This window comes from Hippoglossus hippoglossus, chromosome 20, assembly GCF_009819705.1.
Source record: "Hippoglossus hippoglossus isolate fHipHip1 chromosome 20, fHipHip1.pri, whole genome shotgun sequence".
Taxonomy (NCBI): Eukaryota; Metazoa; Chordata; class Actinopteri; order Pleuronectiformes; family Pleuronectidae; genus Hippoglossus; species Hippoglossus hippoglossus.
The window spans coordinates 13,165,863-13,193,315 of record NC_047170.1 but is presented as its reverse complement, the minus strand read 5'-3'; the positions used below and the strand labels follow the sequence as shown (position 1 = coordinate 13,193,315).

Sequence of the window (27,453 nt, the reverse complement as noted above, 5' to 3'; positions counted from 1 at the left end):
TCCCTGTATTGACATCTTGAGTGAACATGTCACCAGGCAGGGCAGCTGCATGGCAGCTGCCCTGCCTGGTGACATGTTCTGGGATTGACATTTTCTGGGATTGTTGAAATTATGTCTGACTGAACCTTAAATCTACCTTTTTCCCACTTGTAAATAACAAATAACTATACTGATGTATCTATGGTATACTTGTGAATAGTTCAACTCCCTGAACTGGTGGAGGGGGCGTGTGTGTGTGTGTGTGTGTGTGTGTGTGTGTGTGTGTGTGTGCGTGTGTGTGTGTGTGCAGACTCACGCCAGGGGCAGGTGGGTGTGTGGAGGCGGTCACGTGACGCTGCCTCGCGCTGCTGTCACCCTGGTATAAATCACCTCAGTGGAGCTGCTCAGACCTTCTCTCCACGCCGAGCTGTCGCGTCCTGTTCGGGCGACAAAGTAGCTTCGACTCCTTCCTCCTCTTCTGCAGTCATGGCTGGTACGTAGCATTGTAACATTGTAACGTTTCGAACCGTCCACTCTGCGCTGTCCCGTCTTCAGAGAGGAACTGCTCACGCGCTGAAACGTGTTGCCTTTGAAGTTTTTGGAAAGTCTCGCAAACTTTTATAGCGTTTAATTATCAATAGGAGGTCAATATTGTGACAAAGGTGGTTGCAGCCGGTTGCTCTGACTCAACGTGTGTGTGTTGGGTAACTGTGTTTGCACAGCAGCAGCCTCCTCTGGTGAACAGTGACTCAGACTCTGTACATTTTGTCTCCATCTGTGTTTTTCCTCTCTATGAAAAATCACACTGGAACTTGTCGTCTGACCTCCACCTCGTCGTTTTGTCAGACTTTTGTCACATGAGCCATGTCTACCTGTTTACACTGTATTGACCTTATAGTTAGAGAACCTACTGAATGTCATGATTCTCCATTACTCAAGTCCCTCTTGTGGTTTAATCTTGTCCCCACAAGTCAAAATGGAAGGGGGACATTTGCAGCCTGTACTGTCAACTCACTGAGCCTGTGGCTGTGGTTGAAGTGATCGTCCTCTGTCTTTAAAGCCACACTGTGTCACTTTCTTGACTTTAAAATGGCCGCTTCAAGTTTAGTTTGATGGTTCACAATCTTGGAATAGTTAGAATGGTGCTGCTTTGATTCCCACTCCTCACCCTTAATCTCTGCTCCTGTGTGAAGGGGGTGTGATCTCCCGCAAGAAGTGTGTGGGCTCATTTATACTTAGCGTTAGATGCGTATACAGAAAAAAGACGGAGGTGTCTGTCCGTACTCTGCGTTCAGTTTGTCCGCATTTGCGCACGTCTTGTGTAAGGTTACGGATACAGAGGAAACGGAGTAGTACTACAAGAAATAGTGGGGGGGCAGTGTAGCCAATAGTTCAACAATCAGAGGACACGAGGAAGAAATTTCCACAATGGCTAAACTTTTTGAGGAGAGACTTTGCGAGTTGAAACTTCACCGTCTCTTTTGCCTCTTTCTTAAAAGAAACATTACAACCTCTTGACTCTGAGCTGCCCTCTTGTGGATGTCTTGCTTAACAACCACGCTAACGTAAAGGGCACATGGAGGTTCATGTATGTGGGCAGTGGCGGTTACTTCCTTTTGAAACAGACGTATTTCTTTTCGTACGTGAAGCATAAATGAGCCATTTAACTGACATGAAAACCACTTAATCGCTCGGACAGAACCCAACCGAACTAAGCACCAGGTGTGGCTGCAGATGGCGCTGTTGCTCAGTAACAGTCGCACAGTGTCGCTTGGAAGTTATTCTTGTGTTTCATGCAGGAATACTACACCACAGGTTGTACCAATGGAAGAAGGGGGCGTGAGGGAGAGTAGGTGAGGCAGCAGTGAGAGAGAACAAGTTCTCCTTGGCTCAAATTTACAGAAACATCTAGCCCTTGAACATTTTGTACTTTATACTTGTGGTGTAGTTTATTTGTCCATTGAATCCCAAGGTATTAATGTACAATTCATGTGGCATTCATGTTGGCCCGAGTCCCACGGCCTCCCCCACGGCCTCCCCCCCAGCAGCCACACTGATGTCATCATTGAGTTTAAATGTCCTCTCATAGGCAAGTCGTTGTTCAGAGACGGGACCTGGCAGGTAGCTGACAGATTTCCCCTCCTGCCGAGTACAGAGCAGGCACCACACTGCAAATAAAATTCACTTTAATGAGACATTAAGTCTGGTTCACAGTACTTAACTATTTCTTTTCTTGAAGCAAGTGAGAAATCCTCTCGTGAGGCCAAACCTTATCGCTTGTAGAAATAAAAGGATTTTTTAAAGTCTAGCAGTTAAAGTGACTTTTCTTTAAGCACGTGAATTGATTGGAACATTAAGTTGCCGATTATTTCAACTGCACAAGATCCACGCAGAGCTATTTACATTGTTGACTAAAGAGGGGAAAAGTGATTGCTGCTTTGGGCTGATTTGATTGTTTATGCATCTTGATCCTGCAGATAACTTTTCAAGTCATTTCTGTCCCTATATGCCTGATCTGACCTGGAGCTCACGACATACGCATTGTACATTTGCACTAAAACCTGTTTTCTGGAATATCTTTTCAGATTTGGATGATTTTTTTAAATTTTTTTTTTAAGGAAAGTTGCCTTATATTTAATAAGGACACAAAGATGACAGACAAAAAAAGTAAATGATGTCACCTCAATTCAAACTGAAGTCAATAATCTGAATTTAAGACCTTTTTATTCAGTATTAAATATGTTAAAATATTACGCAGTAGATCATAAATGTGTTTTGGGAGGTCTTAGTTATGTTAACGTAAATGAGTTGGTGTTTTTTTTGGCCTTTGTGAGATAACGTGGGATCTTTTATGTTCTGTTATTCTCTACTCGAATGCTTCCCCTTATCTTCAGTTATGGGAAGTGGAGGTAATTCAATATACTTGACATTAGGATCCTGCAGAAACTCTGTATACTAATACGCAAAAGTGTGCTAGATTAGATTCACTCCTGCTAAACTTGTCTCCTGCTACTTTTCCTTTGCAGACCAGGCTTTTGTGACGTTGGCTACCAATGACAGCTACTCTCGGGGAGCCATGGTTCTGGGCATGTCCCTGCGCAACCACAACACATCCAAGAAGCTGGTGGTGCTCATTGGTCAACAAGTGTCCGAGCCGTGCCAGTAAGTAACCTAACCTCCCACCAGAGGCATCATTGAACATTTCTGAACCACACATGCGGCACCCCCCTCATGTTTTCCAGCTGCGCTCGGTCATTCAAAGTGTTGTGAATCATCAGGTCGGTGCTGAAGAGGATCTACGACGAGGTGAGGGTGGTGGACGTGCTGGAAAGCGGCGACACGGCTCACCTGGCCATGATGAAGAGGCCTGACCTGGGCGTCACCTTCACCAAACTCCACTGCTGGACCCTCACACATTACTCCAAATGTGTTTTCATGGACGCAGACACACTGGTGAGATGAAGTTAGGATTTGTCCTCAACAGTCAAACACTCTAAGATGCTGTATATTATTGTTCTACTCGAACCAGATGTGTGGGTGAAGAAGATTGTGTTTATTTGTTTCTGCGTCCCCAGGTGCTTTCAAATATAGATGAACTGTTTGACAGAGAAGAACTGTCGGCTGCTCCTGACCCCGGATGGCCCGACTGCTTTAACTCCGGTGTGTTCGTCTTTTGTCCTTCGATGGAGACTTACGGCAAACTGCTTCAGTACTGTACAGAACACGGAAGCTTTGACGGTAAGCCAGCAAGGACCAACTTCTCACACTTTTGTTTCAGTCAATCTAAAGACGATTCATTGAACGAGTTACTTGTCAAGCTAAATGTTCAAAGTTATTTTCCCAGCTGTTCAGGCAGCGGTGACAGCCAGACGCATTATGTTCTCAGGTTGTCCATCTGTCGCAATGTACATTTTGACCTTTTTCTCCAGTATCCTGCCTGGTCAGCAGAGGAATACAACCACCAGCTGCTCACTTTAGTGTCAGGGCTGGCACTTTTTCCAACAAACAAGTTTGAACGATTTGACATGAAAAGCCTGTTGGTTCACATGTGCTCGCACGCAGTCAGACGAGGCTGGACACTGAAATCTCAGAAAGCAAATAAACCGACATCCATAAATATTCCTAAACTTCTCCTTTTAGTCCACAAACGTATTAGTTGTTCTTACGTGCTGGTATTAGATAAGATTAGTGTCCTTTTACAAGTTTCCCTCAAAAGACATGTTTCACGTCATCACTGAATGTATTACAAGAAAGAATTTAATATGTCAAGGGTTTGTGGTTTACCGCTCAGCTGAGGTTGGATGTCACTGGTCTTTTTTCAGTCGTACTCAAACATTTTTGCTTTGAACTGTTTGGACTAACATTTGGCTCTCGGTAACGTGATGTTAAACTGAGCGTGTTTATCTTTCGCTGTAAGTAAAGTCTTTGTTGAGCCCGGTGCGCTGACACAAGGTCCTCCTGTCACACACCGTCTGGCCGAGTTATTCTCAGGGGCTCACTAGGGTGGGGTGGGGGTTAAATTTGAGAGGGCCTGTTTTGCCCGGAGCGCTGGTTGACATTCAGCAGCTCCTCCCGGCGAGGCACGCTGCAACTGTAACTGAATCGTGGTCGTTGTTCTGCCTCCATGTCGGGTCTGGTCCCTGCTGAGCGGCTCCTGTTCAGACCAGTGGCTGAAAAGATCATTGGTCCACATTTCTTCAGGGCACGTGGTTCTTCTTCTCTGCAGGTGGACTGACTGTTGCTTTTGAGGAAAATCATTACATAAAAACTTGAGTCAGCCATTGGTATTTGGAAAAAAATAGAATGGCTCTATTGTAGAGTGCCGACCTCCGCCAAGGCCCAACAGCCCCCTTATGGAATCACATTAAAATTCACTAGATCCATATTTTTATTTGGATCTGCACCAAATTAATCACACTCATAAATATCAGTTCCCTGAACAAGATCCACGATTTATCTGCTTGTTAAGTGCGATGTCATGTGATGTTTCTTTTTCTAAAGTCTAAGCTAAGTCTAGCTAGCAAATGTTAGCGTAAACAGGCAAAGAAATGTTTTGTGTCGTATTCAATCAATTTCCCCGGCATCCAAACTTGCAGCGAGGGACACAGCAACATCTTGAAAACACCACAACTCGGACAGATATCACACATCACGACTTAACAACTGAATTCTCTGATGTAATCAAGGAAAATGTCACAAATGCCAAATCGAAATGTTAAAGAAAGTGGGGAAAAAAAATCTTGGATCCGCTCTCTGATCTGGATCTACACCAAAATTGAATGGGTTCTTCTCAAACCCATATCACATCCACGACGTTTCATGGTAATCTGTCCAGTAGTTTTTGTATAATCATGCTAACAACCAAACATACGAACAGACCGAGTTTAAAACATAACCTTCCTGGCAGAGGTCAACATCCTTGCCCTGCCATGACATACATTCATAACCTTTTGAACCAGCTCAAGTATACAGTTGCGTAAGGCTCAGAATGACCTACATGTATCTTGCTCATTATGTATCTTTGATCATCTGAAAACCAGCCTTGAATCTGCTTGAAAATCTGGCATGCGAGTTTCCTCGGGTTGTTTCGACCTCATAAATCTCACAAAAGCAAGCAGCTGCAGAACAAACAAAAAGAAACTTCTAGTAAAAGCTTGAAAAAAAAAACGGGGCTTGTCCTTTTTTAAAAAAACCAAATGACAAGCTGCGTTCCCCTTGCGATGCTGTGAAAGAGATTCCATCGGGGAGAATTTGAAAAACCAATTAGTTTGCTGACGAGCAGCCAAACGCTTTCAAGCTCCGACTCATTCTGTCTGCACCGAGCGTTTGTTGGCAGGAGCTTCTCCGTCACAGTCGCATCAACAGACAAGACGCTATTGTCTTAACTCTTGCAGGAAACACTTTGTTTATCACAACTCATGTCTTTTTATTGTCCATTTCTTTTTATATTGAATATTCCAGTGTGACACCGGCGTCTGTAAGCCTGATGGTGTTCTAATGAGTAGAGCTGTCTTATTTATAGCCAGGGACGGGTTTTTTTCCTACGCGCTGGAGCATGAGTTGAGTTGCTTTGACCTTTAGCATTTCAGTCCCGCTCTGCTATAAGGAAAACATGATGTACACAGGCACCTCGCTCTCTCTGCTTGCAGGTCATGGAGGAAACTGAACAATATTGAAAAGATTAATATTTTCTGCATCTGTGCTTCCTCTGTTGTCCGTTGCCAAAACATGCTGGCAGAGTTAGGAGCACATTCTTGCCGAGCTCTGCTCATCCCCTCAAAATGAAAGATACTCGGTTCCATATGAAGTCTAGAAATCCCCCGGCGGAGGTCGCGGGTTTCGGCCACGTGTGTTATTTTAAACTGCAGCAGTCTGTGGGTTTCCAGGCACAGTGCAGTCCTGTGCTCGTCGGGATCTACATGTGAAAGGTCTATTAATGGCTGAAATCTCAGCTTGTGCTTGTGACAGTCCGAAGACTTACTGTATGGTTTAGTGTGTGTGTGTGTGAAGCGATTTCAGTAGGAATGAGGTTGTGGTTATTTAGCTTGCGTCAGGTTTTCAGACTTCAGGTCCTGGTTGGTCAGCTGCGGATTTGATGATGTAACACATGCTCGCTGGAGGAGAAAAAAGGTTCAGCTCTGTTTACTGGAAGTTTCACTGACCAAACGTCTCCCTGCACCCCAAACTGTTCTGTGTTTACGTAATCCAGCCCCATGACGATGCCCGGCCCACCTCTACACCAGTCAGACTGAACTGAGTGGTGCATCCCTCCAACCAGGTCTCAAATACTGGAAACAACTCAAGTGCAAACTTTTTAAAACAAGCCAGAGGGCTTAACGATAATTCACACCAGCAGCACAAAGAGATGACATGTTTTAAATATTTGTGTCTAGTTGTGTTATTTAAACTTGACTAGTCACCAATGGAGCTGTGTATCATGTGGAATGTGTCTGTACTGATACTGACATACACAAGGAGAAGAACTCAAACTGAAGCAGTGACAGTAAATCAGAGAGAACAGTTTCGAGCAGGAGCTGTTTGAGTGAGGAGAGGGTTTCGAGGGAAAGAACTGGATGTGAAATGATTCTAAATCAAAGACAACACTGTTGTACAAAAGAAACTCATGTTTGGGCTGATCTCAGCTGCTCTCTTCTCCTGATGAACCAATGTGAGCAGAATGATTCATTAAGCTGTCAGACGTGTGCACATCATTCGACTGCACTCAGCTTTTCCTGTTTCACCAAAACCAACAAGTCAAACACTGAAAACCAAAGCATTTTATCAGTTTGCACCGCCACTGCATCTCCACACTAATGATACAAATCATCTACAGATGAAAGCTCAACTAATCTCAAACTTCAGGTTTGTACAGATTACTGAAGAGTACCAAGTTATAAAGAGCATTTGTCGATATTTAGCTGCCAAGGAGGTCATGTGTTCGAGGTCATTTTTATTTGCTTATTTGTTTGTAAGCAAGATAACGCAAAAAGTACTGGACAGATTATCGCGAGACAAGGTAAAGAGATGCATTATGGGTCAGGGAAGAACCCATAAAATGTTGGGGCAGATCCAGGAATCATTTTCTCACTTTCATGGATCTTGATGAAAAAGTGTCTTTATATATTTTTTCCACTCTCTGTGTTGCAGGCGGAGACCAGGGTGTTTTGAACGGCTTCTTCAACACCTGGGCAACAGCTGACATATCGAAACACCTCCCCTTCATCTACAACCTCAGCAGCATAGCCATCTACACGTACCTTCCAGCCTTCAAACAGTAAGTGTCCGTCTGCCAAGGTCGTGCTTCTGACTGACGTTTACACAGACGTAGGAGTGATTTCTAAAGTTTTATTTTGGTGCGCTTCTACTTGCACAACACAGTTGTATTATACTCCGGCAGACAGACACCGAGCCAAGGCGTAAGCCAACACTCGATCACATGAACGTGTAGATGCATCGTGACGTGACATCAGGTTACGAGCGAGATGAGCAGTGAGATTCCAGCAGCTCTGCCCCAGAGTCGCCCAGCAGGCCGTCGTCTCTGGGTTGGATTTCCACCCTGAGCTCCCAACAGCTGATACCAAACCCTAAAATAGAGCGGTTTATTTAAAGACCTTTTTATGTTCGCCTCTCAGACCCGTCATTGTGCATTGCGTCTTAAGCCTCCTCCTGTCTCTCTGCGTCTGAGCTGCTCTCCCCCTCGAAAACAATCCTCATCAACAGGCTCTTAAGTTTGGCATTTCCTGGCAACCGAGTCAGAACGACATGATAATAAACATGTATTTAGTTGTTGGTGCTCAGAGGACAAGTTTATTTACGTACGCAAGCAGTAAAAAGATGCTCGTATCTGTTGTCTATTACCTCCGCAATAACAACAAAGTTTTCCGGCGCTTGAAGATATAATATGTAACAATTCTTCTTTTAAATGTCTTAAAACAACGAGACATGTACTATAGAATGATAGACACACAGATAGGAGCAGAACTTCACTGACAGAGCCAGTAACAACAACAAAATATTACTTTTACGGTCCAAACATTTATGAAACAACCAAACAGCATTTGTTTAGAAACGATTCTGTGATTCTTCCACTGTATTTTATTATTGTTCTGATAAAGTGACCCCTGGTGGCTGAAGATGCAAATTATACATAATGTATTGCAATCCAGTGCAAAATACAGGCCTCAGACAATCTCATGATTCCGAACCTTGATTAAAGACCTGTTATTATTAAAATGATTCAGGATCTGCATTTTAATCATTTACTGTGCTACTCTCTCCAGATATGGTGGCAATGCCAAGGTGGTCCACTTTTTGGGGAAGACCAAACCGTGGAGTTACACATTTGACCCCAAAGCCAAAAAGATCACGGGGAGTGTGCACGAGGCCACCGAGCATCCCACCTTCCTCATGGACTGGTGGACCCTGTACTCCAGTGCCGTGGTGCCGATGCTGCAAGAGCAGTATGGAGAGAAGCCTTTTCACTCCGGATGTGTGGAGGTGAATAAACGCAGGTTTTACTGCTTCTGTGACCATTCAGTTACACTAGAAACATTATGATAAATTTATCTGATATCTCATCTTTTTTTGCTAGATTTTCTATTTAATCTCCTGTGAGAAGTGTGTAACAGACTGTAGATCAGTTAAAGACTTTTAAAACCGGCGTTTATCTCCAAACATTTCAAATATGAAGAATTCGAAGCAGTTTGGTTTGTTACAGCAGCTCCTCTGGTTCAGGAAGCCGGGGATCATGGGTAATATCCACCGTTCAGTTTAGTGAGTGGGTCAAGTGATCAGTGGGCTTTGATTCTTCTCTACACGAAAACCACTTCATCACTCAGACATGGAGCCCAGCAGAGTGAGTCACCGTGTGTGGCTGCAGAGGGCGCTGTTGCTCAGTAAAAGTTGCTTTAAGAAAGATATTGACAAATTCTTAGCAAAGTGTGGAAACTCTGAACCAATCAAATTGCTTCTTTGGGATTTCCTGTGTAACGTTACTTTTTACACAATACAACTTTATTGAACATCAACATTGACCAACATTTCTAGCTTGTTAAGCTCTATAAGAAATGATAGGATTGCCCTAAAAGATTTGTTTATAAAGTTGCTGTTCAGTTTTCATATAATCATTTGTGTTTCTTCCACCTTTTATTTATTTCACTTTTTTAGCGTTTTGCTCTGACTCTGGATGATTTACATATTCTCTGTCCTAAACATCTCAAAAAGTTCCAGTATTGTGACATGCTCACTTTTGAGAGTGATCAGGTACGGAGATAGTGATGTGTGCTTTTTATAGCTTAGCGATAAATAACGGTTTGTTGGCACCTGGTTAACGCTGCTGCTGCTACTGTTCCTCTAAAAGCTGAAGCTTCTGCGTTTGTTCGCCTGCAGCCATTAATGTAGAAAAGCTACAAATGGCAAATTGAGCACTTAAAAAAAAGAAGCAATGAACGCACAGTTGGTGTTCTCTGCAGTTTGTCTTTCTTTCCTTTTCGTGTATGACTTTTTTTATATTTCTGCACAGGGTGAAAACTTCTCCTCACTCGCACAAGAGCTACAGCCCGAGCTGTCATCGGAGGAGCGCAAGGAGAAGTGGGAGCAAGGTCAGGCAGACTACATGGGAATGGACTCGTTTGACAATATCAAGAGGAAGCTGGACAGTTTTCTGAAATGAAGAGCGTGGAGATCAACGCAGCTCTTGCAGTTTAACACACTCACCACGTCTTTGCAAAAAAATACTGTAAAACACGTCGTTTTTTCCTTCCTGCCCGTTTCCCGACGAAAATTAGTCTCAATCTCTTCACCAGCAAAACCTTCAACGCCATTTAAATATTACGAAGGGCTTCAATTATCTATGCAAGACTCATTACTGAGTTGACCCTGTCGCAGGGATCTGTTGTGCTGCAATGGAAGGAAAATTTAAAAAAACAATACTAACAAAAACTCACTTTTTCTAGGTATTTTGATTAAAACGTTGCGTTTTTCTTTTTATCTGAGTGTCCTTTGTTACTAAAGGGAGATGACGACAATAAAGAGTTGAACTGGAACTCATGTATCTGTGTTACTGACTTACATGTACATTCTAATTTCTTTCTTTTTTTTTTTTTTACGATAGCCATCTAACATCCTCCCAGTTTAAATCGTAAACATGTTTACAGCGCTTCTAAAGGTCATAGTGTGGTCCTGTAGTCGCCATAGATACGCAGCAGACCCTCAGTGCCTTGGTGTCTCGCGCTCTCTGCTGCCATCATCCTGTCTGTTCTTGACTTTTTAACTTTCTTTGAGTGTTCCCTTGTCCATCCTGGACAGTTGACTGTACCACGGACACTTTACACCTGGAAACATTAAAAACATGAGAAGTTCTGGACTTGTTCAGGTGTTTTTTCTCCTACATCTGTAAGTACACTGGAGTGTGTTCATTGATGCTTGTGTGTAGAATTAGGTTGAAATGATATAGAAGCACATATTTGACACATTTTCTGTGCATACTCACAAATCTGTCTTTTAAAACATTACCAGCATTTATAAGTTGTTTAAAAATGAGGGCAGCTCGTTCTGTCAGATGGTGAATGAGTGCACACATGCGTATATCTTACCCAATCCCTATCTATGGGTGTGAGTGTGAAAGACACAATGGCTATTTCACAAAAATGCGTTTCTTCCAAAATTGTGTCAGCTTTTCTCCATTTCCCTCTTCAGCCCCATATCTTAAAACTAAATGAGTATGTGGAGCTTGGAGTCGGCTGATTTCCAAAGGGGTGGTTACGAGTGGTTCCTCATTTACAGGGTGACAAAACAACTTGGTTAAACATGCAGGTGCTTGTATAAGTAATACGTTGTGTTACATTCCAAACTATGTAATATAACAAACATTTGGTTTCATATACATATAATAATAAACTTGTTTACAAAGTGCTTTGACAGCAAAGCAAGAAAAGTAAATGTAAGAGAAATAACTATTAGCAGGATGTAATGTGACAAAGAGGCCAGACAACCACGTTTAGGTAGAGTTCAAATTAAATTAATAAATAAAGAGCAGCTGTGTGACATGAAAGCTTGAACACAGAAGTAATATGTAAAAATAAATGAACATATATACATATATATGTTCATGTGTGTATTATGTTGTTATAAGCATCATAATTTAATAATCTTAAACGTTGAAACTGGACCCTGGTACCAGAGTTCTGGGGGTGTGGCTTGCTGTGCCACGCCCCCTCGGTTCTGACTCTGCTCTCCTCCACGGACGTAAACACAGCAGCAGATCCAAGATGGCGCCTCAGTCCGTGTTCCGAGGGGCTGCGCTCGTGCTGTTCTCGGTGTTTCTCACCGTGCTGCTCGGGCTCGGTCTACCGGCGCTGCTCAACGCGCTCATGCGGCTGCTCGGCTTCCCGGACAGCAGCGTCACGGAGTGCGTGGTGGTTGTGTACGCGGGGTTCGTGCTGTTCGTCGCGACGCCCCGGATCCCCCGAGGACTGGAGCAGGTGACGTCATCACCGCGCCACTTTAAAACGTCATAAAACTAACAGGAGTAAAGTTATTAATGAGCATTCACCTCATACATGTGGCTGTTAATGCTGTTTAATAACTTTACTACATGACTCACTTCCTAACTTTGTAATAACACTGTCATACACAGCCTGTAATACAATTATTTATTATGTACACAATATTTTTAATATATCAAATCAAGATCTGTTTTTCAACATACAAAGGATTTCGTATGAAGTGTAACACATATTAGTGTGTAGTGAAAGGTGTGTATTATGTACATATTCTCTGTATTTGTATTTATTTCTATGTTTTATTTTCTCTTTTATTGCCTATTTGATTCTAGTTTTATACTTTTATGTGTTCTCTTGTCCGCCTCATTCTTCTGCTGCTGTAATAAGTGCATTTCCCCTGCATGGGAATAATCAAACTTATCTTAAGAAGTAGGTATTGTAGTACAAATTCAATATATATATGTCGATTAGTAAAGTATGAAGACACAATGAACGTTTTTTTCCATTCTTCTCTTATATATTCTGTATTTTTCAGTTTTTCTGTGTTTATTAATATGTATTAATGTGTCCGTCTCTGCAGGTGAGCGGTCGAGCCGTGTTCATCACAGGCTGTGACAGTGGGTTCGGTCACGCGCTCGCCAAACATCTGCACAGGCTGGGCTTCACCGTGTTCGCTGGATGTTTTCTGAAGGTACGACGGTAACCTGTACTACATATGTTCCTGGATCACCAGTCCAAACCAGCAACGAAGCTTTTCATCTGTAGAATTTCTTGCAGGATTGTTGGATTTGACTGTATTAGTTGGTGGAGGATTAGGAGGGTTAATACCTCCCTGGTTTTTCCGGCTGCTCTGTTTGTTCGATACATTTTTCACAGCTTAAATGACGTGAATTGTAAACTTGATTTGGTGGAACTCTGTCCTCTCTGCAGGATAAAGGTGGAGAAGGAGCCAAGGAGCTCGAGGAGTTCCACTCCGATCGCATGAAGCTCGTCCAGCTGGACGTGTGCAGCGAGGAGCAGGTGAACCAGGCTGTTGAATTTATCAAAGAGAACCTGGAGGACTCTGAAAGAGGTAAATAACTGGAATGGCCTCCATAACAAAGGATTAAGGTTTGCTCCCTCGCAGATTTAATCCTGTGTCCCTGTTCCTGCCGCAGGTCTGTGGGCCGTGGTGAACAACGCCGGCGTGTCAACCTTCGGAGAGGTGGAGTTTACCTCCATGGACACGTACAAGAAGGTGTCAGAGGTCAACCTGTGGGGAACCATCAGGGTCACCAAAGCTGTTCTGCCGTTAATCCGCAGAGCCAAAGGTCAGTGGCTGGAGAATCTCACATGATCAATTTCACAAGTTGAATAGTGTCCAAAATGGCAAGAATCATAAACCTGGATTTTACATATTTTATATATTTTACTCAGGTTTTTTTTTGGATGGATTATAAACATTGTTAGGATTCCTGTTTGAAAGAAAACTAAGTTGTGTCCCGTGAGTTCTGTGAAGAACGTTAACAATGCAAACAAGCCTGATGTTGAAGGACAGGTTTACAGTCCTCCTCCATAATAAGTGAAACTGTTACTATAGTAACAGTTTGAGGAGCACTAGCTTAACAAGAAATATAATATACAGTAAATTAATTGTACAATGAAAAGTAAAACCATGTACGATTTGGTAAATTGACAAATGAAATTGAATCATCAGTTGAAATGTAGTTTATACCAAAGTTTAGAAGCAAAAATGACTGTAGATAATGTTTAAAAAAAAGAATTCTGGACTCAGCAAATGTTTAGTGAAATAGTTGAGAAAAGCTCCAGAATGTTGTTTTTAGGTCATGAGACTGTTGAACTCTGGACCTGAAGGTTTAACAGACCCTGAGGATCTGAAGCTGCAGTTAAAACCTGTTCAAAAACAAATTTCTATGGTGGTGCATTAACTGTCAAATCTCTTTATTTATTCATTCTAAATTTAACCAGTAAGGTCCCAGTGAAATATAATATCTCTTTTGCCCTTGCAGGTCGTGTGGTGAACCTGGCCAGCCTGTACGGCAGGATGGGAAATGTCATGCGGTCTCCTTACTGCGTGTCTAAATACGGCGTGGAGGCCTTTTCGGACTGCCTGCGCTATGAGATGAAGTCCTGGGGAGTCAAAGTGTCCATCGTGGAACCCGGGAACTTCATCCCGGCCACCAGCATCCTGACCCGCGACATCGTGGCCAGCACGGCCAACAAGCTGTGGAGCGAGGCCCCCTCCATCGTGAAGGACGATTACGGGAAGGCCCACTTCGAGCAGCACACGGCTCTGATGCGCTCCTTCTGCAGCAGCGGACTCAAGAGCATGGCCCCCGTCTTGGACGACATCACCGACGCCATCATGTCCAAGCACCCGTACGCACGATACTGTCCCTCAGAGCCCCACTGGTGGATCAGACTGCAGCTCATGACCCACCTGCCCACCGCCGTGTCCGACCTTCTCTACTTCTAAAGGAGAGTTTTCTCCGTCTGTCACGTAGTCAGAACACATATCGATGATTCTTCAACTGACTCAGATCTACAGACTCTGCTTTCTATTCCTCAGCACCTGAAGTCATTCACTGATCAAGCCTTAAAACTTAATGGTTTCTTTAAACTGTGAGTAAACTATTGCACTTTTGTTACATAAACCACAGCTTTATCTAGACAGATATATTCAGAGATAAGTAGTAAGTAACTACTTGGTGTTGGGCTATGAAAAACTTGTACTTTTGCTGTGATGCTTTCTTTTTAAAAACAAATATTTCTGCACTATCTTTTATTTTTTTCCTGATTCTTGTTATTGTTTTGCCTTATGGGAATCTTCTGGGGAAGCTGGTGGCGCAGCTGAGAAGGCCCCTGCTGTTCTGTTGTGGCTGTGCCCGGAACAGACCAAGGTCAGCTACTGTAAGAGTTTGGGGAGATTTGGCTCCACTCGCCACCAAAGTTGCGTAACGGCAACACAAGCCCACTTTGTCTCACATGCTCGTGAGACTTGGACAGTTTGGTTCAATGATGTGATGAATGGGCTTAAACAAACAGGTTAGCCCCCCCCCCTCTTATCTTCTTCTTGGGGGAAAGGTACTTTGTATTTGAAATAATGTCAATGAATAGAGCATTTTATTTTTGAAAATATTTTAATCTCAGTATTACTTTTTAATAAATGATTTGAAATAAAGTGACCAGATTTTATTGGTGTGTTTGCTCAAGGCAGGTTGTCCTGTGTGGTGCCAGAAAATGTTATGATGCATTTGCCCACCAGGTGGCGCAAAAGCACCATGAGCCCAACCGACCACTCCTGTCTCCCTGCAGAAATCATCTGCTGCAGGTCAGAGGATGTTAATGTCCCAATTTAAACTGCATTATAATCACATTAGAGCAAAGATGAAGCACAGACATGAAAGAATACACAGTTTTCATATAGTGACTTGGAGATAATTTAAGAATAAGTATTTTTGTAATACAGTAAATTAACAAACTGTTCCTTTATGAAAGCACTTTGAAATTCTCTCCATCTGGATTATTATTTATTCACACACACATAGATATTAGTTCCCTAAACGTGCAGAACTTTTTCCAACGAGATCCATGAATATATCTCTGGGAAATTTGCGGATTGTTTCCTTATCCGCACCAAAATGTTTTGGGTTCCTTCCCGACACACGTCCAATTCTTCCACCAAGTTTTGTGGAAATCAAAACAAACAGACAAACGGATAAAAGCCAGTAGCGTGGGAACATTTTTTGAGGAGGCCAATGGAGACCAGACCTTGAATCTGTCTTTAAGAGAAAAACTAAATTGTATCTTTATAGTTATTTACAGACACTTTCGACACTGACACAAACACGGTCCTACTACAAATTCAAGCGTGATTAAAATGAATAAATAAGCATTCATCAGGAGAAGTTTAACCTGAATCTTTCCTTATGTCCTCATCAATTAAAACCAGGTCAAATGTTCATGACACAACCTCAAACACGATCAACTACCAGGCCCAGAGGCCGTGAACAACCATCTCACCTGTTCAGGTAAGGTGGCGCAGTCCGTGCTGCCATAGGAGCTGACTGGGTGAACACTGAACTCTATCTATAAGAAGAGGAATGAATCTCTGTCCAGAACCTGACCAAAAATCTTCAGTTTCACAGCACAATCTAAAGCCGTTTTGTGACATGACCTCCACAGGATCTGGAGAAGATCCCCGGAGTTCGGTGCATGTCTGAAAGAAGCTTATGTGACTTTTGGATTTTCCCTGCGTCTCTACAGCCCGTGACAGGTCGAAGAACAATCCTGGAGGATTTGGATTTTTATGAGATGAAGACCTGGGGCACTCGCTCGTCTTCCATGCTCTGATTTCCCATCGGCCTTCAGCTCGGCCACAACAACCAAACTGTTAAACGACAAACGAGGTGTTTTTTTACGAAAATGACATCAACAGTCAATCAAATTCCAAACAACAAAAAAATGTTCCTCCCACGACCGACTTAAGTGAAATGGATGAATCAGAGCACGTCAACAAAATATTTATACAACACACACATTAGAGAGAAAAGACAGTGACTGACAGATGAAGGGAGCAGCAGTAACAATAGAAATGATAGAGGTATTGGCAATAATGGCAGAATATGTAAGTAGGCATATTGTTTATCTAAGCATTCTAGTTTTGATCATAATCCACAATCAGCTGCCACCACGATCACAAACAGCCGAGCTTCTCTTGGCCTCTGGGGAAAAGTCAAATTGTAAAGTTATTATCTCAAACCACTTTCACAATGATAAAAACAGCAGCCATGATGATTTTCATGTGGTTTATTACGTCTTTTGAACACTCTAATAAACTCTTCTAAATCATTACACCTGAACACATCTCCCCTTTTCATAAGCACAGTATTTAAGAGCATGACATTTTTTTTCACAGCACTGCCTTGATCATTCCACAGCATGGATCTGTTCGTCCATCCCTCTCTCTCTCTCTCTCTCTCTCTCTCTCGCTCTCAGACACAACGATCAAAGCTTGGTGAGACAAAGAACACCATAGAAATGGAAGCAGCACAAAAGCACCAAAGTTAAAACACGGGCAGTTCGTCGTCAACATTATCAAGAAATCGATACACGACATCACGTCAGGCTTTGTTCCGTCACGAGTTCCTGCTGCAACTCCGGTGGCAAACGAGTTGAGGGAAGTGATCTCTTGATAACATCCGTCCCAACTGACGTCCGTGTGTTCTTGAAGCAGATTCAAAACCATGTCTGTACAGCTACGAGGCTCTGCTCATGCGGCCTTCTTTGTAAAACGAAAAAAGATCCCAGTTCATCATAACATTACCTATGCAGGGAGATACTGTAGTCAAGTAACACGTTTAAGTATCAATGATCTTTCTTTTTACATATTTAAGTGGCTTAACTGCAGAAGTGAATGTCTTACACTTTACATACAGACATTAAAAACCGTTTCCGTGGAAACCCTGACATACTGTACGTGACACCGTTACGTTGAGGTGCTCGCACACGAGATCCGGGTCACGGTTACATCACACCTGGGGTTATTGTTTCTGAGTGAACGTCAGCACACGTTTCCAAACTGTACATGAAGTTTACACTGGATGAGATCAGCTACGTTAAGGTCACTTGAAACTACACACAGAATCAACTAATGGGCATTTTTTTTATGCATGACAAGAAAAATAATTAAATTAAAAAGTTAGACAATGACGTTATCAGCGAGCGCTAAATAAGGAAATAACCTTTTCGGTCAGGATGATCAGACTCGACTGATGCACATGCAAAGCTTGAACCAAATAGCACGCGGCGGTGACAAGGGGGAAGAACTGGATGGAGGAGGGAAAAAAAAGAAAAGAAACAGGGCACTAAACCTTTGGTTGACAGAAAGCTGTGAAGGCACATTAAAAAATTCCGTCCTAAATCCTTCAAACTGGGACACGGTGCGTTGGCGTTTTGTCACTTTAATGCTGCGTGACGTCGCAGATTCTGCAGAGATCAGAGCCAGGGAGAGAATTTCAACCCCCCCCAACAAAAAAAATCAAATAAATAAAACAAAAATGAGGTTGCTGACAGCAGTGGATTACTCCAACTGCTGCAGGCAAACACCGTCTCTCAGGAAGTGTCAGCAACATGGCACCGATACAGCAGCAGCAGCGGCCAGGGACTGGGTGTAGTAAATGACATGCAACAGGATTCTTGTAACCCAAATACTTTATCTGGCGACTGGAAACGAAAACGAGGGAAACAGGCACAAATATCCTACACATGTTGAAATCGTGGTCGTGTGTGTGAAAGTGGAATAAGTCTTTAGAGATTTAGGACCTTAAATGAACAAAACAAAAAAAATACTAATTCACTCAAGTCGTGTGATGAACAATCCTGTGATTTACACATAAAGAGGCATGAAGTTAGAAATCTGCTGTGTTCATGTTGGAATGTTGCTTTTCTTCATATATAAAACTGTTTCACATGTGTCGTTACAGTTGTATTAAGGGTTCTTCGAGCGCTTGGAGGTGTAAAATTAGACGTTGCCATTTCAAGCCATCGTGAATCAAACTGACAAGGTTATTGTTTCTGTTTATAATTCATCTTTTACAGCTGGAAAAAAATAAAATAAAAACAGTGTCGTCCCACAGCTCTTCAATCCCAAAGCTGTCAATCACCTGGAGGATGGAGAGGGAGGAAAAAAGGTTTACACCCATGTTTTCTGTTCCGCGTGGCACCGCCAGATTGAGTCGACCTTAAAAGTTCCAAAAATCTATTATTCTCTTCGGATACATCAGCGTTGGCCTCCGTCCATTTTCCCCACCCGAGCACGACTGGGAGCAGTATTCCAGATACTCATCTCCAGTGGAACAGATTCTCAAAAGTCTCCTCCCTGGATCCTAATTCACTGCTTTTTTCCTTTTCCTTTCAGGGTTCATTTTTCCATTCGTCCTCTGTGAAATCCCTCTCGTTCCCTACTTTCTGTGCTCGGGTCCAAGAGGCCACAGCTGGAGAGCTCATCATCGCAGGCACCGTGATCATCATCATCATCCTCCTCCTCCTCTTCGTCGCCGTAGTCTCCCTGAGCCCACTGCTGGAGCGGCGTCTGAGAGGAGCCGCTTCAGCTTTGATTGCAGGCACTGGTACGAGATGCTCCTCCAACATTCAAACACTACTTGGTCCATTCTTCACTCGACAAACTCCAGTTCACTAAAGACTGTAAATACAAGTCATGTGTTGTGTAGGCAGACTTTTCACTGGGAAAATCCCACTGGTTTCACCAAACTGGGACCTTACAGAGCCCAGAAAAACGCATTTAAACCAGTTTACTTCACTTCCCGCAGCACTTTGTCGTAAGGAATTGTTTTCTGAAGAATCCTTTGTGGCTGCTGAGGGAAAAGGGCGTCTCTCAGCTTCATGTATACAGTCTGCAGCCACACAAACACGACCCATGCGTGACCTTTCTCACTCCCTCCAGTGATCACCAATTCCAGATCAGTGACATCATCCTCTGGACTTCGCTCCGTTTCCCCTCCCAGCTCCACAGAAGTGGTCAGCGTACAGGGGGGAGAGGGGGGGGCGGCTCCAGGCGGCTGTGAGGAGGGAAATACTTTACAACCCTTCAGACACATGGATGAACTCGGTCAGTATCTCCCAGTGAAGGGGTGAGGACGTGATTCTGTCTGCATGCAACGTCCCGGCCGCCTCTGGTGCCTCGGCCTTGAAACATTCACATGATACGGATACAGCAATATGTGAGACAAGCAGTTCTGGAGAGGAAAAGTCGACAATATAGTTTGACTCTGCAGACGCACAGTGTGATGTTCCGATCGCCGCAACCATAGAATTGTGTCAATAAATATATTTTGGTCACTTAATTTTTATTCATGATTTGCATTTAGCAGAAGTTGAGGATCGGTGCGTCCACAACCGTTAAGACAGCCAACACAAAGACGAGCGGAGATGTAGAACCTCTCTGGGATCGATTCTGAATCGGCTGGCAAAAAAAAAAAAAAGAAAAGCCTCATGGGGTCCTTTGTTGTTTTGTGTTGGATATAGTTTTTAAAAAATCATCACATTTAAAAAAAAAGAAACTGTTAAAAGATTATATATTATCGACAAAAACAAACAAAAAAAGGAAACTAAATGCAACTAATAGATACCAAGGTGGAAATACATGGCATTGCCTATGACCTAACACATCTGGATAATTTAAAATAGGCGACCAAGAGGTCTGTAGTCAACTCTCAGGAGTCCATAGTCTTTTCTCTTTTGTCTCCCCCCCCCCTCAAGTTCTCAGAGTCTCTCCCATGCTTTTTGCCTCCATGCCTCCTCTTGGAATGCTCACAAATCGGGCATTGAAGTCCTGGCAATGTGTTAAGTCCTCAGGCTTGGAGTTTAAATGTTAGTGTGTGTTCTGCTGTGAGTATCTGTACGTATATATATATATATACTGTATGGATGCAGTTAATGTGTGGAGGTGTGTGTCTGTGTGAGTGTGTGTGTGCAGCACAGAGGGATCAGGAGGCTGCCAAGGCCTTGACCAGGTACAGTTTGTCTCCCTGCTCACTGGTGAAGATGGGGGCTTTTTTGTAGTGTTCAACAAGCTCCTCCATAGAGTTGAACTTGCGCTGTCCGATGCAGTAAAGGGTTTCCTTCAGCTGCACTTTGAAATGCTTGTTCTTGCTCTGCGCCTTCAGGGAGATGGAGAAGTCGTTTGGCTGTGAAAAGAAAACAGAAGAACACGATTATTATCCGTGTTCAGACAGTTTCAAAGCAGCAACAAGCGGCAGAAGAAATCAGCGGCTACTGACCGATGACTCGCTGTCTCGGATGAGGAAGTCTCCCTCCGACCCCCTCTGGTTGAGCGCCACCTCCGCCTGATGGCGCGTCACCTTTCCGTAGTACCACTCCTTCCCTGCAAAGCGCCCGGTGCCTGAAGGCGAGATGTAGTCACAGTCAGGTGTGGGCGGCCCGGCGAGCCCCGCTGCGGGTTTATGGGAGGCGGAGTCCAGCACGGTGACGTAGTTCTTAGGCACCAAGCCGAGCTGTCCGTCCGCTTTGCGGCACTTCCACCACTCCGGGTCGTTCTCCGGCTTCTCCACGACCTCCATCACCTCGCCCTTCTCAAAGTTCAGCTCCTCGTCGTTTTCTGAGCTGAAGGGGTAGAGCGCCTGGACCGTGTGCAGCACCCTGTTCCCGTTTGTGGTGCTGTTCACCACGGCCGCCAGCTTCTCTGTTAGCGATCCCACCGGGTCACCCATTCCCCCTCCCCCCGCTGTCCCATCCATGTCCTCCGTCACGTAGTTGGACGGAAACCAACCCGAACGTCCATTGTAGCTGCCGCGCCACCACCCGTCGCTGCACTTCTCCATCACTATCACCCGTGTGCCCTTCACAAGAGACAGCTCGTCCTCGCGCTCAGCCGTGTAGCTGAACTTGACCAGGGCAGGCAGGTTGAGGTCGTAGAGCCGCTCGCCATTATCGGCATACATGTCTGTGTCAGCGTTGGACGCCGTGTCCCTCATCCCTCCTTTTCTGCTCTTCACCTTCCCAATTCCTACACAAAACAAGAATCAAGGAAATGTGTCAGGGTTTAGAGAATCTTGACTGAAATAGCGTCCGGTGAATAAGGTCAGACTAAAAAGCAGCCAACATTTTAAATTGGCACACAGATGGGCCTCTGGGTAATTTGTGTAAATTTCGTAATTTTCCAACAAAACAAACCATCAGAATTCAGTTTTGATACCCCCCCCCCCTCCCGTTGATGTGCAACAAGTTTCAACAGAAAAACAAAAACCACCACAAAGTTAAGGGAGGAGGACAAAAAAACCCTGACAAATAGCAGGCAGCGATAATAAGCATTAGGGTTTGTAGAGGGCGGCAGGGTGGGTAAGCAGGGATAAATATCCTTCCCTTTCCACATTACAGTGCCCTAACCCCCCACATTCCACATCCAAATACATTCTTGGGGATTAAGCCTGGCTGTAGAGGAAACACAAAAGTATTGGTTGAAAAAAATTGAGTGGGATGAAAACTTGTTTTGGCACAGGGCTACAATAAATCCTGTGGAAACTAAGAAACTTTATTCACTATTGAAATTAATTACCAGCTACACTTGCCTTGAACTCTGCAGGCAAAAAGCTGCAGTCACATTTGATTGCAGCTAATCACATTGCACTAATCACCTCGGCCGCCCTGAAACCTGCGGCCGAACTCGCACTGCAGCTGGACACAGACCTCCGTCATGTTTCTACCATCGCTCTTTCTAGCTCTCAAGTCAGCTTCTATGTAGATTGGAGGACGTGCACTCAGTGGCACCAGCTCTAAGCTGAAGGGGTATTACCAGGCCCTCTGGCCTTTTCCCTGCATTACGGAGCCTGTGGTCATCGTCTTAACTGGTCAAGAATTTCAACTTGGGAGCTTGGCATGCAAACAGTTGTGTGAAACAAATGTGTGGCTACCAGAGGAGTGGACGCAGTGGTGAGATCACGCCTTGAGAACAGCTCTAATACTCACAGCCTGAAATATCTACACATTACTTTCTCCTGTGGAAACAAGCAACCAGGGTTTCTGCAGGTTTACACAAGTTAAATTTAAGACTTCTTAAGATGATAATGAATGAAATTTAAGACCTATGTCAAATATGACAGATATATTACAAACTTTGCATTCCACAAAAATATTTCTCATAAAAACGCACAACGGAAGTAGGTTTAAACGAAAATATAATGATTATCCTAAAAGTATTAAAACCTTATACATAATCTCTTTACATTAGATTTTGTTAGACCCCTCTGTGACTGCAAGCAACAGTCAAGCATTTTGCTAGATCTTGCAAAACTAATATAACATTACTGTTATCACCACAAGCCTCTGGTCTCACTGATGATGCAGGCAAACCAGAGTGAAGCTGGTACAAGTCAGACACTGATACCAGACAGTGAGCAGAGCAAAGCAGTGGTTCTGTTTATGATTACGTTTGCAAGGCTTTTAAGTCGAATAATTTAAAAAGTCAGCAGGGTGAAATTATACACAGAGGCAGGGTGTAGTCCTCAGGACAGTGCAGGGAGGATGATGAGAGTGTGTGTGAGTGTGTGTGTTTGTTTTCTGTCGTGGAATATGACTAATGTGTCACAACGCCACACTGGATCTGTTTCGCCGCAGATAAATTGTAACTGAAACGTGTCCGTGACTCAGGGAGCGCAGACAAATTTCATGGTTGTGCTTGTGTCCAATGTCAAATTGCTTCCAGGTAGACCCTGTTATTAGTCACAGCACTGTACATAACTACAGAGTGCAGACAGGGTGTTAGGAGCTGATGTCTGTGGGTCTAGTTATGCCTCTGTGCAACCTTAACACCGCCTTAAAGGGAGAACTGCAAAACGATATGAGAAAAAACATCTGTAAATTTACATATTTTGCATTACAAATTAAAAAGATACAGTCAGAAACTCACAAAACCTGGTTGTGAAGTTTCTTTTTGCCTCAAATGATACAAAAATTACTCAAACCGTCTCTAGATCCACAAAAGATAAAACATGACATGTGCATGTTGGAGGAAAAAACTACACGTGCAGGTGCAAGCCCCCAGGATGTGTCTCGTGTACAGTAGAAAATGACCTAGTTAGCTTAAGGTTAGAGGTCAACCCTGCAGAATTTAAGTTTATTCCATCTACAGCTGAAAACGGAGACAACAGTTTGTATCTTATCATGCTGAGCAGGTAACTCTGCTCTTATCAGCATCCCCTGTTCACAATAGTATTTGCTGCTTCCTGTTCCAGTCACACGAAAGCTTTACATTAAAAAAGCACAGAGTCCGTAACCGCTGCATTTGACTAGATGCTCGATCTAAGCCAAAGGTAATAAAGGGAAATTGGGATTTGCCTGCGCAGCTTTAGGCAGATGACAGCAAGAGAAGATAAGGGCTTGTTATTGAGGGCATCGGCTTCTCTGAGGGCCCATCAGTCAGGCTGTTGTGGGTTAATTGCTGAGAATTCACTTGTGTGGCCGAGCAGAAGAACGGTGAGTTGGTGCTTTCTTTTACGACTCAGCAGTGGCTCTTATCTCACCGTGCTGTCACACCAAAGACAAGCTTGGAGTGGGGCCACTGTTTGTTACTGGACACAGCTGCATTCTGTTCAACTGACGGTAAAGTGATTCCTTGATACCGTGCCAAGGCTTTGTGCCAGATTTGAGAGTTCAGTGATGCTGAACTTAGGGAGCAACCTTTGGATCCTTAAACATGCTGCTGACCTCTATGATACATGTCCAGTAGCTTTCACGTATTGACAGGACACTGTGTGTTTGACTAGACTTCTGGCATAAGTGGAGCAGTGCACCGGTGATGTGTGTACAATGACAAAACCAATATTAAACTTGAAGGTCACACACATCCACCAAGGCCCTATCGTCATGTTAAAGAAAGTTGAAAATAATTCCCTTGTCTGCCTGTTTATCCAGATCCGTCCCGGTTGAGTCATTTTAAGTAATTCCAGTGAAAGGCAGACAAATGAACAATCCAACAAACGGCAATGAAAACATCTCGTTGGCGGAGGAAATCTGGAAAGACTGAGGCTACATCCATATTTCTACGTTCTACTCCGCTACAGATGCTCTTGGCGTCAGCACAACTCTTAGAGCTCCTCATTTCTGAAATGAAGCTGGACTTATTTTAGTTTGAAAACTGTGAAAACATTTAGAAACAATGATGTAGACACTCACAACTGCTTGCTGATTGGGTCTTTTTTAGTCATGACGTAGCCTTTGCTGACTTGTCAGACTTTTATCACATGAAAGACTTTTATCTTCCAGAAGAAAACAACCAGCATTAGCCTCAGATACCAGTGTAGTAGAATGCAACATGGATCATCAATTGCTGACTCTGTTGTATTTACCAGCTGACGGTAGTTCTGCACTATACAAAGATACAACTGCTTACATGTGCAGACGACAAGCTTTCATTCAAGCAATTCCTGTTCACACCGGCGCGCGCATATCCAGTGTACGTGAGTGGTCATATAATATGCATTTTTACAAGGGTTAGAATGGATGGGGATTCAATCTGAAACGGAGCCGAAACACTCGTGTGGACAGACATCAGTGTTGTATGGCTGTAATGCAACCTGAGCTTTTCAACACAGCTGAAGATCATACAAGTATTTTCAAACCTAAAGAAATACCACTTAATTTAGAGACATGTATAGAGAGAGCTGGATACATGTAAAATTGATCTCAACAAAAATAGCCTGCTTCTGACTTAAAGCACTTTGACAATGAGTAGTCAGAGCACCTCAGACAGGACAAAGCTGTTGTGACGGAGACATCACTGATTGATATGAGGACTGAGGCAGTCTCCATCTTACGGTGCTGTCCAGACAAGCCACCTTTACCACAACACAACGGTTTGAGGACAAGCAGATGTGGATTAAACACCAATTGAGAAGTAAATCTCTTGTAGATTGAGCTAATTCTATGCACAAATACAGTGTCAGGAGAAGGGAAGTAATCGTAGCGGATAGAGGACCTAAAAATACACACCATTAAGCCCCCACCCCCAAAAGCTCCCTCATGTTCAGCCTAAATACAAGTTCAGCCTAAATACAACCATGAGGTTTACATGAGTATATGCAGATGTGGCAGCTTAGTGCTTCCTCTGAAAAACACGAAGCACGCCACATCTCAGCTGTAAGAGCTACGAGACAGGAAGAGACATTCAAAAGTACTGTTCACTGGAAATTTGCTCTCTTTCTACGTCACATGCTTTTTCCTGTGTATTTCCTGAGGAGGAAATCGTGTCGCTTCTGATAGCAGTTAATCACGGCGAACAATGATGAAGACCTTAAGACATACATATTTAACCCCTCCGAGAAAAAAAGAAAAAAAAACAACTTTGATTACAGATGAGGCGCAGGAGGAGGAGGAGGAGAAGAAGAAAGTTCTAGGAGTTTGTTCAGCTACAAGTGACAGAGAGGAACTGTTTTTTTCCCCTTTTACTCTGGCCTCCTCACGCTGGCTGGCCGTCCATTGTCTGCCAGGGCCCTCTCGACCCCTCGGCTTCCCTCCATTCCAGGGCCCTTCCTTTGTGGACGACAACACCCCGCGTCAGGCTGTCTGACAGTGCCTGAACATCCCCCTACTTGAACAGATCACTGGAACATGTTCAGCGGCAGTTGCTAGCTAACAAAGAAAAACCTCAACATTTTACAGCCAAACAACACGTCACTATCATAAACAAGTCATCTCAATTATGAGCATAATACGTCACACAATCACGCCGTCACTCGTGTAGCCTCAAAGGGTCTCGAATGAGACTTGCACATTAAACATAATGACACCACATCCCGTCAGAGTGAGTCACGCACACTAAAGGGAACCTACACACTAGTGAGGTAGGTGATGTACTCTTCAGTGGGGATGGGTTGAGGCCTCCTCTTAACACTAAAGCTTCAATCAAGCTGCTAACAGGGCTGACTGATGTCGCTGTGCAGGAAACAGACAGAACCTAACTTGCTTTATCTGAGTCATCAGCCATCAGTCTCTGTGATGGAGTCAGTAGAAACTATCCTGGTTGTAAAGCAAACAGGTTTATCAGGGTATTGATGCATGTGTACCTGTGCCTCACTGTAGCAGCAGTGGAATGATTAGCTCACTGCCAAAGTCCAGCTTCACAAATTCAAAGGAATAAAAGTGTCTTTGTAATAACGGTAATTTCATTTCACTTTTGACCCACTTTTTTTCTTAACCTCTAATCTGTTGACCTACATTTAAAGCAAAATGTGTCAATGCAAAAGTGAATATGGTCGTGATTCTCTAAGTTGACACCTTGGTTATATACCTTAAGATTTCTAGAGCTTTGTTTTTATAACTTTTCATTCTGCAGTAATGAAGAACATACCCATAAAGTATATATAAACATATATAAGTTACAGTTAGAGATACCAACACAATTGACACTTAATTTAAGAACCAAAATCAGACTTAACTTTAAGGAATATCAACATGTTTTCCTCCACAACAATTTTTCATTTCATTCAAAATTCTTATATAAATAAATGTTTAAACATTAAAGCACATTTGAACTATTCTGAAATCAAAACAGTCAATAGGAGGAAATAATTCACATCAGGATCTAACCAATCAGAAACAAATAAACAAAATTACAAAGCCGGCCAGACGCACGATAGAAGCTTTATAATGAGGACAGATAGAAGAAGAAACATTTTAGTGACCCTGTAACTCTGGGACATTGCAATGATTTGTTGATATTTGCCATCATTATGTTGACTGAACGGTTCCATCTATTCATAGAGTAAATAATCTCTACATTAATCAATAATGAAAAAGAATTGTGTGCAGCCCACAGACCATTTAGTTGAATAGACAAGTAGAGCAGTAGTGTAACTGTTTCTATGGCTGGCTACACTTCAACAAGCCCAGACCACTGCTCACTTCCTCTTGAGCACTTCGTAACGGCAGAAGACAC

The 27,453-nt window shown here is 43.3% G+C and overlaps 3 protein-coding genes across 7 annotated transcripts in view; 2 read left to right on the top strand and 1 right to left on the bottom strand.

Annotated features, from left to right (window-relative positions):
- Positions 1 to 304: 304 nt before the first annotated feature.
- gyg1b (glycogenin 1b) lies at positions 305 to 10,832 on the top strand. Of its 2 annotated transcripts, XM_034571940.1 has the most exons (8): positions 333 to 472; positions 3,006 to 3,141; positions 3,258 to 3,432; positions 3,555 to 3,717; positions 7,627 to 7,753; positions 8,760 to 8,976; positions 9,646 to 9,741; positions 10,001 to 10,832. In XM_034571940.1, the coding sequence occupies exons 1-8, from the start codon at positions 466 to 468 to the stop codon at positions 10,148 to 10,150; spliced, it is 1,071 nt and encodes a 356-aa protein (XP_034427831.1). In that variant the 5' UTR covers positions 333 to 465; the 3' UTR covers positions 10,151 to 10,832. The 2 variants fall into 2 exon arrangements, with proteins under 2 accessions (XP_034427832.1, XP_034427831.1); XM_034571941.1 differs by lacking the exon at positions 9,646 to 9,741 and having other exon boundaries at positions 305 to 472.
- An 876-nt stretch (positions 10,833 to 11,708) lies between these two features.
- On the top strand, positions 11,709 to 15,162 carry bdh1 (3-hydroxybutyrate dehydrogenase, type 1). The gene is made up of 5 exons (XM_034572226.1): positions 11,709 to 11,960; positions 12,562 to 12,672; positions 12,912 to 13,053; positions 13,139 to 13,291; positions 13,991 to 15,162. The coding sequence occupies exons 1-5, from the start codon at positions 11,748 to 11,750 to the stop codon at positions 14,455 to 14,457; spliced, it is 1,086 nt and encodes a 361-aa protein (XP_034428117.1). The 5' UTR covers positions 11,709 to 11,747; the 3' UTR covers positions 14,458 to 15,162.
- Positions 15,163 to 16,775: 1,613 nt separating this feature from the next.
- The window catches only part of nck1b (NCK adaptor protein 1b), a 28,317-nt gene continuing 17,639 nt past the window's right edge, over positions 16,776 to 27,453 (bottom strand). For all 4 annotated transcript variants that reach the window (XM_034572221.1, XM_034572222.1, XM_034572224.1 and 1 more), the window contains 2 exons: positions 20,783 to 21,528; positions 16,776 to 20,689 (listed from right to left, as the gene is read on the bottom strand). In XM_034572221.1, the coding sequence (XP_034428112.1) occupies positions 20,489 to 20,689; positions 20,783 to 21,528 (947 nt within the window). In that variant the 3' untranslated portion in view covers positions 16,776 to 20,488. The remainder of the gene's footprint in view (positions 20,690 to 20,782; positions 21,529 to 27,453) is intronic.

Excerpts from the sequence above, each read along its gene's own strand:
- gyg1b (XM_034571940.1), top strand. Across the intron at positions 8,977-9,645 it reads TTCACTCCGGATGTGTGGAG|CGTTTTGCTCTGACTCTGGA; the intron begins GTGAATAAACGC and ends TCACTTTTTTAG. Across the intron at positions 9,742-10,000 it reads TCACTTTTGAGAGTGATCAG|GGTGAAAACTTCTCCTCACT; the intron begins GTACGGAGATAG and ends ATTTCTGCACAG.
- bdh1 (XM_034572226.1), top strand. The coding sequence starts at position 11,748 with ATGGCGCCTCAGTCCGTGTTCCGAGGGGCTGCGCTCGTGCTGTTCTCG. Across the intron at positions 12,673-12,911 it reads TCGCTGGATGTTTTCTGAAG|GATAAAGGTGGAGAAGGAGC; the intron begins GTACGACGGTAA and ends TCCTCTCTGCAG. Across the intron at positions 13,054-13,138 it reads CCTGGAGGACTCTGAAAGAG|GTCTGTGGGCCGTGGTGAAC; the intron begins GTAAATAACTGG and ends TTCCTGCCGCAG.